Raw genomic sequence first — 14250 nt, 5'->3', positions numbered from 1 at the left:
TCCATGCGTCTATGGTGGGGGTTAGGAGTTTATAATCCTCAAAAGCTTCCACAAGTGATTCTGATTCTCAGGTAGCCAAGCACAAAGTAAATTTTGGATTCCTCTCACTCTGGTCCTACACAGTCCTGCTCATTGATTTTGAATGGTGTGGAAGTTATGGAAGAAGAGTTTTCTAAATTTAGTAAAGGTAATTGGACATGTCTTGGAAGACACATGCAAACTTTTTAAAAAGGTGATTAACTTAAAAGTGGTGAGTTTATATACAATTCTTGATCTAAGAAAAATGTACAGCAGTTTACAACATATATGCAAGAAGAAAACAGAAATATACACTAAAGGATAAAACGTAGGAAAAAATCTCACCCAGAAGAATGGATGCAGAAGGCATGCTAAGTAATAGAAGGAAGACAATAAGCAAGTGAAAGTAAATTAAAAATTTTTTTTAATAAAAAAGTTTAAAAGATTATACAAGTAATAACATTATTTTGTGGTAGCAAATGCTACCACAAAAGAGTGAAAATTCCTCCATTCCCACCTGGTATCTTCTGAGACTTCTTATATACACATACAAACCTACCTTCAAAAATACACATATAGGATAATACTGTTTTGCAACTTGTTTTTTTTGTGTGTGTGCCTGTCTCAAAAGTACATCATGGCCCCCTTATGGTTCAGTATACACAAATCCTAGTCATATTTAGTAGCTGGATGTCACTCACATTCAGTGACATGGATATACTGAAATCTATTTTACCAGTCCCTTTACTGATAGATGGTTAGGTTGACTTCCTTGTTTTGCTAATACAGACAATGCTGAAATGAATATCCTTTCATATATAAATACCTTTCATATATAAAATGAAATTATATATATAAAATATATGTATTTACTAGCATTTATGCAAATATTTCTGTAGGTTTAATTCCTGAGGAAAAGAGAATGCCCAACCCTTCCACCATTTTCTACGTAACATTATTTCTGACAATTTTACTTGTTAACCAAGAAATGACTTCAGTTTTGAAATATGCTGAATACATTCAGTTTCTATATCTATACCTATATATATCTATATATCTATACTGTTCACATGTACTCAATATGTATTCATATGTATATTCAATATAATATATTCAATATGTAGACATTCCATATAATATAGAGCACACACTGTATTTTAGGACTTGGTGAACTTTAGGACTGAAAGGATTTCTTGTCCTGCTTGCCTGGAAAGTACTGTAGTCCCATGTAGACCTTCCATCTTCATTGTTTTCAAAATTTCTTCTAAAATGAAAATTATAGCAAAAGGTAAAATCCAATTAAATCATTTGGTGAAGTGTGTATAATCACTAAACAATTTAATAAATGATAAACATAGAGTGTGCAAATTCTGTTCGTCTGAGAAAACAATGAATACCAAGTTAAGTTTCTACTAACATGAACTTGGGTGTCAGACGAGCACTTTGTATTTTCAAGGTGTTGCTGAGAATTCTAATCAGATAGAAGAACGGCCTGCTTTGCAATGGTAGCCCACTCTGGACTCAATAGAAACATCAATTATACTTATTATTACAGCGGGTAATTAGTTTTTTAGTTGCTTGGCTCCAACCTCTGCTTTATATCCTCCTTTTTGGATAAAAGTATCAGTGAAGGTATGGGCAAATTGTACAGTAACACTGCACAGTGGTAGTAAATATAAAGCACCTTATTTCAGGAGTACTGAAAAAGGCAAAACCTTCCTTTTTATAAACAACACTAAAATGACTGAACTAAGAAAATGGAGTTGCAAAAAACCCCCAAAACCTAGTAATCGTGATGTGATTTTCAGGGGTTGGGGATAATATACGGTGTAAGATAAAAATCAAACTGAGGTATATAGAAAAAGAGAAGAAAGACTATAGTCAATTTAGTTACAAACGAATCTGAAAACTAAGATACAACAGTCTATACCATGAGATAGCTTTCGTGATAAAACTTTAGATGGTGTAAAGAGGATACAGCAGAATTGTCAAGGGCATGAAGACTAGAGATGGAGGAAAAATTCACAATATTGAGGGTGAGGTGCTGGAAGGGGGGAAATTGTAGATTTTGCATTTGAATATTAGTTTATGAATTGGGAAAACTGCCCCCTCCCCAGACAATACTTTACAAAAAACCCAAATCTAAAAAAATCCCTCTCTTTCAACATGTGTTGTCTACATTAGTTGTCAGTGATTATATCCATAACATCCCAGGTTACTTTGTAAATTACGATCTTTGACATTATTAACTTCTGATTTGAGCAAAATGAATGATTAAAAGATAAACTGGCCTGCGTTACCTGGATTGTTTTCTTTAATGGTGACTAAATAGAATAACCCTCTTTGTGAGAGGAGATCCGGAACCAGGGGGAAGAATCTGTCCATGACCTCACGACCTTTTCTGCCACCAGCCCAAGCTGCCTCGATTCCGTGACTTCCTACCTGTGACCAGTAAGAAAGAATGTTTTGACTCAAGTTACGGTTAGAATGAGAAACTGAATCTTTTTGACAAGTAACGTTCACCATAATGTTCACCAAACAAGTATATATTTTGTATTACTGCTGTCCAGGAGGCAGTGAAGTTTCATCTGAGCCCGTTTCTTAGCTTTGTGACCTTGTGTAACTTTATCTTTCTGAATTAACTCCCTCCCTTATCTGTAAAATTAGAAAAACAATAGTTTCCAACTGTAAAATTAGAAAAATGATTTAAAAAATTACTTTGTCCACTGTTAGAAAAAGTGACGAAATATAGTTCTAAAACAGTGCCCTATACATATTATTAAGGGCTTAATAATAGTTACTATTAACACAATGCGTATATTGAGAGACAGGTAATTCTTAACATAGAACTGGAAGTAAATAGAGAGCTTGTATTGTAAGAGATTTACTTTGCAGAAAGTTTCAAAACATCCCACTGCACCTGGATGTCTCTAGATTACTTAAAGTATGAATCACATAAACCATTTTTAGGAACCCATTTATCACATTTTTTCCAATAACAATCTAATTATTTGTAGACACAAACCCATGAGAGTTTATACAGTATTAAAAAATCTTTAGATCCTTACCATTGTATATTGTTTTCAAAACTAAAGAATATTTTGAAGAAATCACTCAAAAATAACTAACCCTAACACAAGTGTTTTCTTTATTTCCTTCAATGGTTTTTGTCCATATTTTAAATTATTTATATACAATTATGACTTCTGCTTTTATTCATTTAATGTGGCATTTGCTTCCTTATTATACTTATAACCATATAAATTTTACAAATAAATGTTTATAGACTAGCTTTAAAAAAAACTGCATTTTTCCCTTTTACTGTTTTGCTTGTGAGCTCCTCCCCCATGTACACACACACACACACACACATTTTTCTTTTTTGTTCATGTTTTACAAAGATAGGATTATATTGTACTTTCCTACCTATATTTTGCTTTTCTCACACAATACTTTATGGAACTCTCTTCATCTAGCATAGTTCTAATTTGCTCTTTTAATAACCATAATATTTTATGGTGGAAAATTATCAAATCTAATTTAGCTATTGATGGGCATTCAATGTGTCATTTGCTTAAATTTTTGTATCTATTTAAGTTATTCCCATACTTATCATAGGTTTCTCAATACAACTTTCCACAAAATTAGCTCATATTAGGAAATGTATCAGTTCCTGGTTTTGTCAAGACTTTCCTCTAGCAGACTTCCCATTTCTGGCACTCTTATAATTCCTTCTTTTTCTGGGGTACTTGTCTTCCTCTTCCTTGGTTTATTCTCCCATGCTCTGGATGTTTCATCAGGGAAAGTGGCCTGTGGAGAGAGCGTATGGCGATGGCAGCTTTTGAAAGCCTGTCTCGCATTCTGCTCCAGTATGGACCAGGACCCATGTGCTGGACCCTGTTTACACGCCGCCCCAGCGAGGCTCAGTTAGGTGTATGTGCTGGCACCAGAGATGCCCTTCCAGGAAGATGGGCTGGCACCAGCCACATGCTCACAGGCCACAGAAGGGAGGTTTCTATCCTCGTGAGGGAGGGGTCGTGTTGGTTGACTGCTGTGTCAGCTCCTGACCCTTCGTAGGTCACAGGCACAAACCACGAGCACCTAACCTGTTTCTAGATATTATCCTGAGTAGAGCCACAACTCTATGTACAAACTCCTACTATATTTTGTGACTCCTGCATCTATCCTCTGAGTCTCTTCTTTTACCTTCATGATTTCCTTCTGATTTTCTTCATGCCCTATGCACTGAAATATTTCTTTGCTTTGGTTTTCAGACCACTGATTCAAGTCTTGACAGAGACCACATTCTCTTTTCATTCATTTCTTTAGGTTTTACTTTGGAAAACATGTTTTTAAGCTCCAGGAAATTTCTGTTGTGCTGCACTTGGACCCTGCTCTATAGCTAACTTCTCGGCTCACAGAAATTGTGACACTCACTGTCCCTGTTGGGACAGTGACAGAGCCCAGGCTGCCCACACTCAGTCATCTCCGGAGCTCTGGCCCCAGTAAGGCTCAGGAGTCGCAGGCACAGAGCTTAGTACCTGGCATATGGGAGAAGGGAAGCCCACCCGTGTCCCCATGTCCCCAGAGGCTCCTCTTCACCCACTAGGCCATGAACTGATAGGCCATGATTTACTTAACTGTTTCTCTTCTGTTGCATATATAAGTTCATATTATATGCCACCTTCAATAAAGAAGCAATAAACAATTTTGTGAATTTCAGTATTCTATTGTTGAATGATTTCCTTAAATCAGATCTCAAGTACTGAGATTACTGGACTACAAACATTTTTTATCATTCTTGAGACTTATTCCCATGGTGCTTGTAGAGAGTTGTATTAAGTTCCATTTCCCTCAACTGCTGTTCACATTATGACAATGACTTTCCTTCTCATATGAGTTCACGAATCAGCAGAGGAACAGCTTCTTAGCTGCTTAACAGCCATTAGTAGGAACAGCAGCTAAACAGGCCTGCCCCATCTTGGTAGACATGAATATAATGCTTATCAGCCTTGCCAGAGAATGATCATTGAAGAATAAAATAGGTACAATTCAAAGGAAAGTTAGCCTTAGTCCATTATTAAAATGTCTGCCTTGATCATTCTCTCTTTAAATTCGAGATTTAAAATCGAGATTTTTAAAATCATACATTTCAAGGTGAATCTTTCCCCACCTGAAATGGGAATTGGTTTCCCACCCCTACTCCTGATAAAACCCATGATAGGAGGGAACCTGAGACTTTCAGAAAGAATTCCTTTGTCAATTTAAGGTTTAAGGTTGATTAAAAATATTTTGTTTTGCAAATTTGTCATTTATAATGAAGGATACACGTGTGCACGCACACACGGATTTAAATACCATCGCCTGATTTGGATGGGATTTTTAAGGATAGATTTGGGTCAGCTTGGATTTCCATTTTAGGTTCCTTTCCTACGTCTACCAGTAGTACCCAATCACAATTCGGAGTAAAATCAGAGCAATTTGTCTTAATCAGCAGCTGACTGATGTGTCATATGATGAAATTCATTTGACTTCAGAAAGAAAACAGAAAATATTAACAAGTTTAGTTCTATGTACCTCTTCAGGTGGAGTCACCACATAGGGGGGATTAAACACCAGCAGATCGACTTTTTCCTTCAATCTTGGCAGCAAGCCTTTGACCTAAATGTTCAACCACAGTCAGACTTTTAAGCCAGAGTACACATTCAATCAATCTTTAAAAATATCTCTCATGTTTTTAGGGAAAAAAATGTGTTAAAAGGCCACACTAATAAACGGAAATAGAGATTAATATTCTTACATTTTCATGCAGATAAAGATGATATGAATTTACCTAAAAAATAAACTATCAGAATGAAAATAAAATGCTCAGGAAAGTCTCCTCTCTCCAACAGCTCATATGTTTACACTCTGGGTTCACTTGTAGAAGATAAAATAAGAAGGCCAGCTCTCATTTCGTAGCACATGTTCTACACAAATCAGTGTACAACTTTAAAGCTACAGCCTCTAACTTAAACATTTATTTTCTTTAACCACGAGAAATGTTTCATGAGATGACAGAAAACATCAGAAGATTGATTTTTTTTTAAATTTCTATTTAACTATTTGCAAATTGTATTGACTGAAAACAATGAGATATCAAAGAAAGAATTGGAAATACTGAGAAGAGACACTGAAAACATCAGTTTTTTTGGTCATTTTATAAATCTTTAAACTGAGTACAATTTTCTACTGAACAAGAAGAAAAATGTCTTAAAGTAAATTTAGGGTAAAATGCCATTGAAAGTATTCCTTTGATTGAGTTCAATAACGAAATATTTTAAAAATCATGTTTGAATACTGTCCTATACCTTCACAAGCACTATAAAGTGAAAATACTGTGTCAGGATGAGTTCTCACCTTAAAGCCATTTCCTTCAGTAACCTCTTGATACTGACTCTTACCCATGAATTTTGAGCCTGTATCTTGAGACGGAATATTGACATATCTCAAGGCAGTGCCCAAAACTATTCTGTTAACATTTTGATAATTCTTCACCATCTGCACAGTTACATACCATTATTTGCTGGATATTTTTCTTTAAATGGACCTTTATTTGCTAAATGAATTTGCTTTAAACGGAGACTTACTATGCAAAATCACTATTACATTCTGGACTACAAGAATAAATGCAATATAAATGAAAAAATGATACTGTTATAGTTACTGTTGCCAATCTAAGAGTGACCCAGACCCGTTTTCTCTTTGTCAAAAGGGCCTTTCTGAGCTTATAAAAGATGTTAAAAGAATAACACCAAACAGACTCATTGATGCAATCAGACTGGCCAAAACAAAATTAAAGAGGGAATAGCTTTCACATTATGTGATTCAAAGTTATTTAATACTCAGCCATACCATCTAAGTATTGGGCATATCACGGGGCCACTTACAAATATTGTGAAACTGCCTTTGAATTTCCATTTTACTAGTTTTCTAAAAGCAATTCCATTTTTATTATCTTCAGAAGCCTGCTAACTTTGCAGTTCAAAGAGAACACAGGAGTACTACTTCTGAAGAGATGTTTACAAAGGTAAATTTTCTTTCTCTACTCATTTAAAAAGAGAAAAGATAACCATTTGGGGGAGAAGTAATTCAGATGTATGTAAGTAGAAAGGTGACTAGGTAATCTGATAGTAATAACATTGGAAAGTGAGGAAATATATTTGAAAAAAAAAAAAAGCTTTGTGTTCAATTCCATAAAGACTAAGTTTCTCAAATTATAAAAAGAAATCCGAAATGTAATTTTGCAGAAATCTTGACAGCAAACTAGAAAATAATGTGCTTTGTAACTGTGATGGCCCTGAGGTACTATATACTGATAATCATTGTGGCATTGGATTTTAAATACAGAAAAAATTGACATTAAACAAATAGAAAATTTTGGAGTTATAAAGAAAATGGATTGAAAAAAGAAAGTCCTAGTGGACTGGATATAAAGTCTGATTATAGGCATCCCTCACCCGAATACGAATCGTCCATATTCAGCTTTTGGATAGTCGCAGAGCACTGGAACATACCCAGGAATTGAGAAGTAAGCAAAACAGGCCTCTGACAAGGAAGTTTAAAATCCACACAGCAAAATGCATATATTTGACTCATATGAGAGGCACTTATTCAGCCCCTTAACTCTTAGTTTAAATACAAATTTAAATTAATTGTTTGTTATTCTAGCACACAGCACATGAAGAGAGAGAGAGGAAGTGCTATCAACAGGTTAGGAGAACTATGACACCATAAAGCAAGTGAAAAGATAGACAAAGAGAAAATAAAAGCAAAGCATTGCAGGCTATGGCTGCTTTTTCTCTGCCCTAAGTCAATAGAATCATGGCCAATTTTTACTATGAAAGAACTGATTCTAGCATGGACGACACCATGGACCTCTAGATTTGGATTCATATGGTCTCACCTTAAATTCTGGATTTCTCATTTAATTCTGTGTCTTTCAAAAATGTACCTCACCTAAGCTTCCACCTCTGTTAAAAAAATTCTGAATTTCTTCTATCTTTACAGTTTTATTGTTCTATCAAAAGCAGTTAATACTAATTACAGCTATATTGAAGAAACCAGTTAAAAAATTTAAAGAGCAAAATCACCAAATTGATATCATGTCAGTCACTTGAATACTGTTCTTGATAATTTAGTTTTTAACAGTAGTAGCAACTTCTAGTAATATGTAAAGAATTTCTTACATCTTTGGCTTAATTTCTTTTAAGCTGCAAAACCATGTTGAATTTAATAAAGCAGAAAAGCTAAACAAAAACATTTATCAGTGTAAGACTACAGGTCAAGAAATACTGAAGACATTTTATATGCAACTGAAAAATGTATGATATATAACAAAATAAAATGACGATTCTATAGTTGTCATTTGTTGCTGTCACCAGCCCAGGGCCCACTCCCCATTTCTTCTGATTACTTCTCCTTCACTTTTTCATTGGGGAAGCTCTACCTCTCTCATTCTCAATCCAAGTGGTTTGGAGAAGATTTATCCCAACCCAGGGGCGGTGGGGGGGGGGGGGGACCATGACACAGGCCTAAGTCAATCTTTTCCACATTCCAACCCCCCTTGGCCAAAGTGGGAGACTGAGAGACATAGGCACGTTACCCAAATTGATCCAAACTATACACATTCTGGGGCTTCTGCTAGATTAACTGAGTAGAAAGTTTCTTTCCATGGGGTGGGGGAGGGGGGCTGCTGAGGAATAAGATATAGACATGCAAGTATCTTGTTACCAGGAAAGGAAAGGCTGCCTAGGAAGAGAGCCACTAGAGAGAAATTCCGACCTAAGAACAAGATGCCTGTAACATCATCTGAGTTCCTAGAGCCAGCTGTGCCTGAAGCCACCCACTCTTTTTATTTAAGCCAGTTTGAACTGGATTCTCTGTCACTTCTGACAGAAAGATGTCTGATCTATAAAAGCCAATAGACATTCCCTGTGAATTGTAAACAAGAAGGATTACATCAGTCAAGAATTTACTTTATAAACTATGGGGTATACTGTTTAGTAGGTTAAAAGTTAATAAACCACTCAAGTGTCTTTGACCTAAATCATTTTGACCTTATTTGAAAAGGAAATTAATTATTATTGGGCAAAGATTCATGGCTCACCAAATCTGTAACTATGGGTTGAATGTGAACTTTGTTACAACGTGCTGTCTCCAGGGTACAAGCCGCTGCCTTAGGGTTGATGTCAGTGCAACTATAAACAGAAAAGAAAGAAGAGACAAATCTGTTACTGACAAATTCAAGGAATGGAACTATGCAGCCATCAACAATGAAATTTAAAAGGAATTTTTGAAAGGAAAATATTCATGATACTATTAAATGAAAAACAGGAAATGAAAAACAAAACTGAAGGCAACTAGTTGAATCATGTGTGGTAAAATTTATAGGTGATTTTTATCTTTATAATTTATATATTCTCAAATTTTCTAAAAAATAATTTTAGTAACTTTCAATTTTTTCTGATAATCAAACTATTTACATAAAAGAATTCAAACTTAGAGATTGACCTAAAATTCTTATGCTGCTTCTATAATTACATAGTCTGACAACACTTTTGAACAGGCAGTTATAATTTTTAGGGAAGCTCATTTGCAATCTGAGTCCTTACTATACTTTGACACTATCAGATACATAGTATCTACTTACAAAAATGATTTCATTCAAGCAATACTTATAGTACTTGTATCTCTGGAAGAGGTGGATGCGTTTGATATTCTTACACGTACATGTACAAAGCTTGAGGACCTATCATAGAGGCCAGGAATGCAGATACCACTCCAGACCCTGAACCTACTTCAAGGCATATTTCCACTCTAAAAAAAAACAAAACAAAATAATATGAGTACAGTAGGATTAAAATACACATCAAATAACTCTCATGCTACTTGTAATCTATATTTCTCCAGCATTATCACTCATCTATCAATCACCTGCAATCTATGGAAATATAAATGTATAAATAAGCTAATGTCTCACAACTACTTTATGTTCATTTAATATTGCATTCATTCAAAATTGTTAAAATTTGGGGTACTTTAAGTCCATAAAATAGTAATATAATAGATGGCTTTCAATTAATTTCTACAAAACATTACATAAAAAGTATGGAATGATATTAATTTAGGGTTGGAAATTTTAATATGAAAGCCATCACCCCTTTCCACAAAGAGATCCTAGTTTAGTATCTCTAAAAATGATAGGTTTAGTATTATTACAATACTTATTTACGAAAGACATTTCTCTATCATTTAAAAGTATATAACAATAACCCATCATTATATCTGAGGGAAAGAAAGATTTAGAGCATCAAAGAAATTTCATATTTATACAGCTATGTATGCACTGAATTTGGAAAATACTGAAGTATCTGATCTCAGAATATTAATAAATTTTAAGAATGCTACTGAATATATTCTTCATTCTACCGTATTTTTGTCCTTCAATTAATTTCCTTGCTTATAATCTTACATATACATCAAAAGCACCAATTATCCCCATTACAAAGTTTGATGGGATTTAGGAGTCTCTTAACACCTAACTCCCCAAACTATTCAACAACAAACTATTTGGCTTTCTAACTTTTGGGACCAGTTCACATATCTGACAAGCTTTTATTATGCTGTACAAAGGTCTGCTGAATCTTTACCAGGTGGCTTCTACTTGAAAAATAACTTATCATAGTCTTAGAAATAATTAAAATTCCTAGACCAGAAATATCCCAAACTTGATAACAAAAGCAGCTCCTTTTACAGCATACTTTGCAATGCAATTTGTGCTTGTAAATCATTCTGGGATATTTTGAGAATAAAAGACAAAAGAGTGCTGTCCCATTCTATATTCCAGTAAATCCAAAGATTTCCATCATTTACAATGAAAAACTAGTAAGAGTTGGGACATTTTATACATGGAAAAATCTGAGCGAGTTTAAAAGGGATAAACACAAGATAGATCTTTGGCATCTAACTTTTTTTTTCATCCTTTGAAAACCCGTTTCAAGTCTTGACCTTTAAGCACATCTAATTACCCAAATTCCTTTCATCAAAAAAAATTACAATGTAGGTATTCCTTCTTTTTATGTTATTAAAATTTATAGCAAGCATTCCATAAATCAATTTTATTATTTATAGGGTGCTAGGGAAAATTGTCTAGGCTACTTGCTGCATCTATTTAAATTTTTTACAATTAAATGAAAAACTCGATTCTGCTGTCGCATTGGCGCCATTTCAAGTGCCCAGTACCCATTTGTGGCTAATGGCTGTTGCTACAGACTTCAGTAAGGGGCTACTCAGTGGCTTTAAAAATACTTCCCCATTCCAGTATCTTACCACCTCACTTCATTTTTGCGCCCTTCCGTTGCTAGACGGTGCTTTTATGTACTGAGTAAATTAACATCACAATGCTTTTAATATTTCTTGATTATATTAATATGCAATACTTCTGAAATATTTTTGTTTTAAAATGTATTATATTGCTGCTCTTAGAAGTATGTGTATCCTGCCCTGATCAGGAGGTATGAAGCTCCTGAGACCAAAACAATACTTCGGAAAAGCAGATAGAGCCCTGGCACACTCATTACGTGTGTCTACAGGAAAATCCTCAGTGACGGCATTCTCGTGTCAATCTTTGCTAAGTGGGCTGACACCGCCTTCTCTCCGGGCGGAAAGCGACAGTCCCTTCCTTGGCCCTGCTGCCGCTGCCTCTCCAGGACGCTCAAGCCTTCCCCCGCGAGGACGCTCGCCCTCCTCGCACCCCTTGAGCTCGGCCATCGCCGCCTCCAGAGCGTCCAGAAGCAGGAACGTATCCTCCGCAGGCTCATACACGTCGCTGAAGGCGCCATGGCCCACGTGCCCGTACAGTGGCGTGGGGATGCTGGGCGCCGCCATCTTTCTTCTCTCCAGCCCACGCACATGCGTCAACACCGCGCATGCGCAAGTGTTCGGACGCTTGCCTGGCAGTAGGGGCGGGGCGCCCGGGGGCGAGTGGCCTCCGGCCTGCTTGCTTCTAACAGTTTGTCAGTTGATGCTCTTGGAATTTCTAAGTAAACACCTGTATGAACTGTTACACGACTGACTTTTGCTTTCTTCTTTAGACTATTTAAATTCAGTTTGTGGGTCAGTACCTGACAGAATGCGTCAATTGTTTTTGACTAAGGGGAATGTTTATTGTACATTTAGAAGTTTTCTTCTGTTCCTACTTTCAACGAATTGAAAAAATATATAATGGTTACTAAATTTTACTTTTTATTTATTTTTTACATCATTAAACGTTATACTTTGAGGTTTAAGATTAAAATTTTTTTCTCATTTAATTTTTTAGTTTAGTATATTACAAAAAAATTGCCTTCCAGATGTTGAAGCATGAATGCAATTTTTATTTATTTTTTTTCTTTTAACAATTTTTTTTTGCGATAAAAAAATTTTTTTGGGATTTTTTTTGGGATCTATTCTCTTAACAAATATGAACTGTGCAAGACATTATTGTTGACTATAGGTACAGTGTTGTACAGCAGATCTCTAGAGCTTATTCATTTCATTCAGGTGAATAACTCCCCACACCGCCTCGCCCTCAGCCCCTGCAAACTACCATTCCAGTCTGTGATTTTAGCATGAATGCACTCTTTTTAGAAACCTCACTCAAGCAAGATGATGCGTTTTTCGTTTAATACACTGCTGAATTTCAAATACTAATAATCTAGCGCTATTTTGTATCAGGATTATGCTATCTTCAGAGGATGAATTAGGACTGTGTTTCTAGGACGTTTGATAGAATTCAGCCATAAAACTGGCTGGGCTTGGTACCATTGTTAATGGGTGGTCCTCAGATGTTTTGGGTTATTGTCTGTAAGTTATTAGACTATTCAGGTATTTGCATTCTTTTTTAGTCAATTTCTGAAATTTCTTTCCCAGTAAAACATGTTTACATCTAGTTTTTTTTTTTTTTAATTTGAGAAATAAAAATACAGAAAAGTATTTGGATTACATTTTTTAAAGTCCTTAGTACCCACCATCTAGAATCGACAATGATTAGTATTCTCATGTTCCCTAAAACAGTTTTTAAAATCAGAACTATAATATTACAAATGAAATGGATGTTCTTTCTGTACTCACCTTCAGTTCCATTTTGTAACCCTCACTGCAAAGTAACTTCTCTCATAGATTTCGTGTGTATTGATCTAACCCATGTTTTTATGCTTTTACAATCATATATTCATAAATAACATGTAGTTTATGTGTTTTCAAATTTGTATAACTGGTACCTGGTTGGACATACTGTTCTTTAAACTTTTTCATTGAACGTTATATGATATATATGTTTTCATATATATATATGAAGTTAGTTTACTTATTTTAATTGCCATATAGTATTTTATTCTTTGAAAATATAAAATATTTTTCTATCTGGAATAGATAAATATCCATTTTCACTATCATGCACAACACTGTAATTAACTTTCTTAAATGTGTTTTTATCTAATCTTGTACAAAATTTTTCTGGGATTCAACCCAGAATAGATCAGCAGGATTGTAGTGTTACACAATTTCAACTTTACTGTTTAATTGCTAATTGAGATTAGGCATGTGTTCGTATGTTCATCATTTGAGTTTCTTCCTTTGTGAATTGTCTGTTCATTTTTGCTTATTTTTCTTTTTCAATTTTGTTTTTATTTTCATCAAAGTTGATATCATTTCAGTTTAACAGGCCGAAGAGTAATAGACAATTTGTTTTGGAAAAACAGTCCACTCTATTTCTTATGTCTCATTCTCCAGAGGTGATCATTTTCAATTTTTAGCTGTTTCTCCAGCCATTTTTTTTCTATATCTCTGTACACCAAGGTTATTATATTACTTGATTTCTCAACTTTAGCATTATCTGTTGAGTTCCCATGATAGGGGATAATGTTTTCACGAGAGAAGGCAAGAATTTAATTCTCCTGCTTCCAATAAATAAGTGTAATTGCCAGTCCCCCTCGCCTCATCTTCCCAATATGTTTTTTACATTATTCATCTATATAAATGCTATTCAAAACTGATCTGCGTATTATGCCAGTTATGTTTGCTTTCTTATACAACTTTTTGCTTTTCCTTTGTTGGCTGGCAAAAAATAACTCCAGAAAATCCACCAAAAGAACAGTTTATTTGGAAAAAGAAAAAAGAAAATGAAGTCACCCCAGGAGTGTGCAAATGCAC

The 14250-nt window shown here is 34.9% G+C and overlaps 1 protein-coding gene across 2 annotated transcripts; it reads right to left on the bottom strand.

Annotated features, from left to right (window-relative positions):
• Positions 1 to 424: 424 nt before the first annotated feature.
• N6AMT1 (N-6 adenine-specific DNA methyltransferase 1) lies at positions 425 to 12033 on the bottom strand. Of its 2 annotated transcripts, XM_033091513.1 has the most exons (6): positions 11813 to 12024; positions 9790 to 9876; positions 9167 to 9257; positions 5596 to 5679; positions 2319 to 2460; positions 425 to 1282 (listed from the first exon to the last, which is right to left on the bottom strand). In XM_033091513.1, the coding sequence occupies exons 1-6, from the start codon at positions 11944 to 11946 to the stop codon at positions 1176 to 1178; spliced, it is 645 nt and encodes a 214-aa protein (XP_032947404.1). In that variant the 5' UTR covers positions 11947 to 12024; the 3' UTR covers positions 425 to 1175. The 2 variants fall into 2 exon arrangements, with proteins under 2 accessions (XP_032947404.1, XP_032947414.1); XM_033091523.1 differs by lacking the exon at positions 5596 to 5679 and having other exon boundaries at positions 11813 to 12033.
• Positions 12034 to 14250: the final 2217 nt, after the last annotated feature.

Source organism: Rhinolophus ferrumequinum, chromosome 2 (assembly GCF_004115265.2).
Source record: "Rhinolophus ferrumequinum isolate MPI-CBG mRhiFer1 chromosome 2, mRhiFer1_v1.p, whole genome shotgun sequence".
NCBI lineage: Eukaryota > Metazoa > Chordata > Mammalia > Chiroptera > Rhinolophidae > Rhinolophus > Rhinolophus ferrumequinum.
This window is presented reverse-complemented; position numbering and strand designations above follow the sequence as displayed.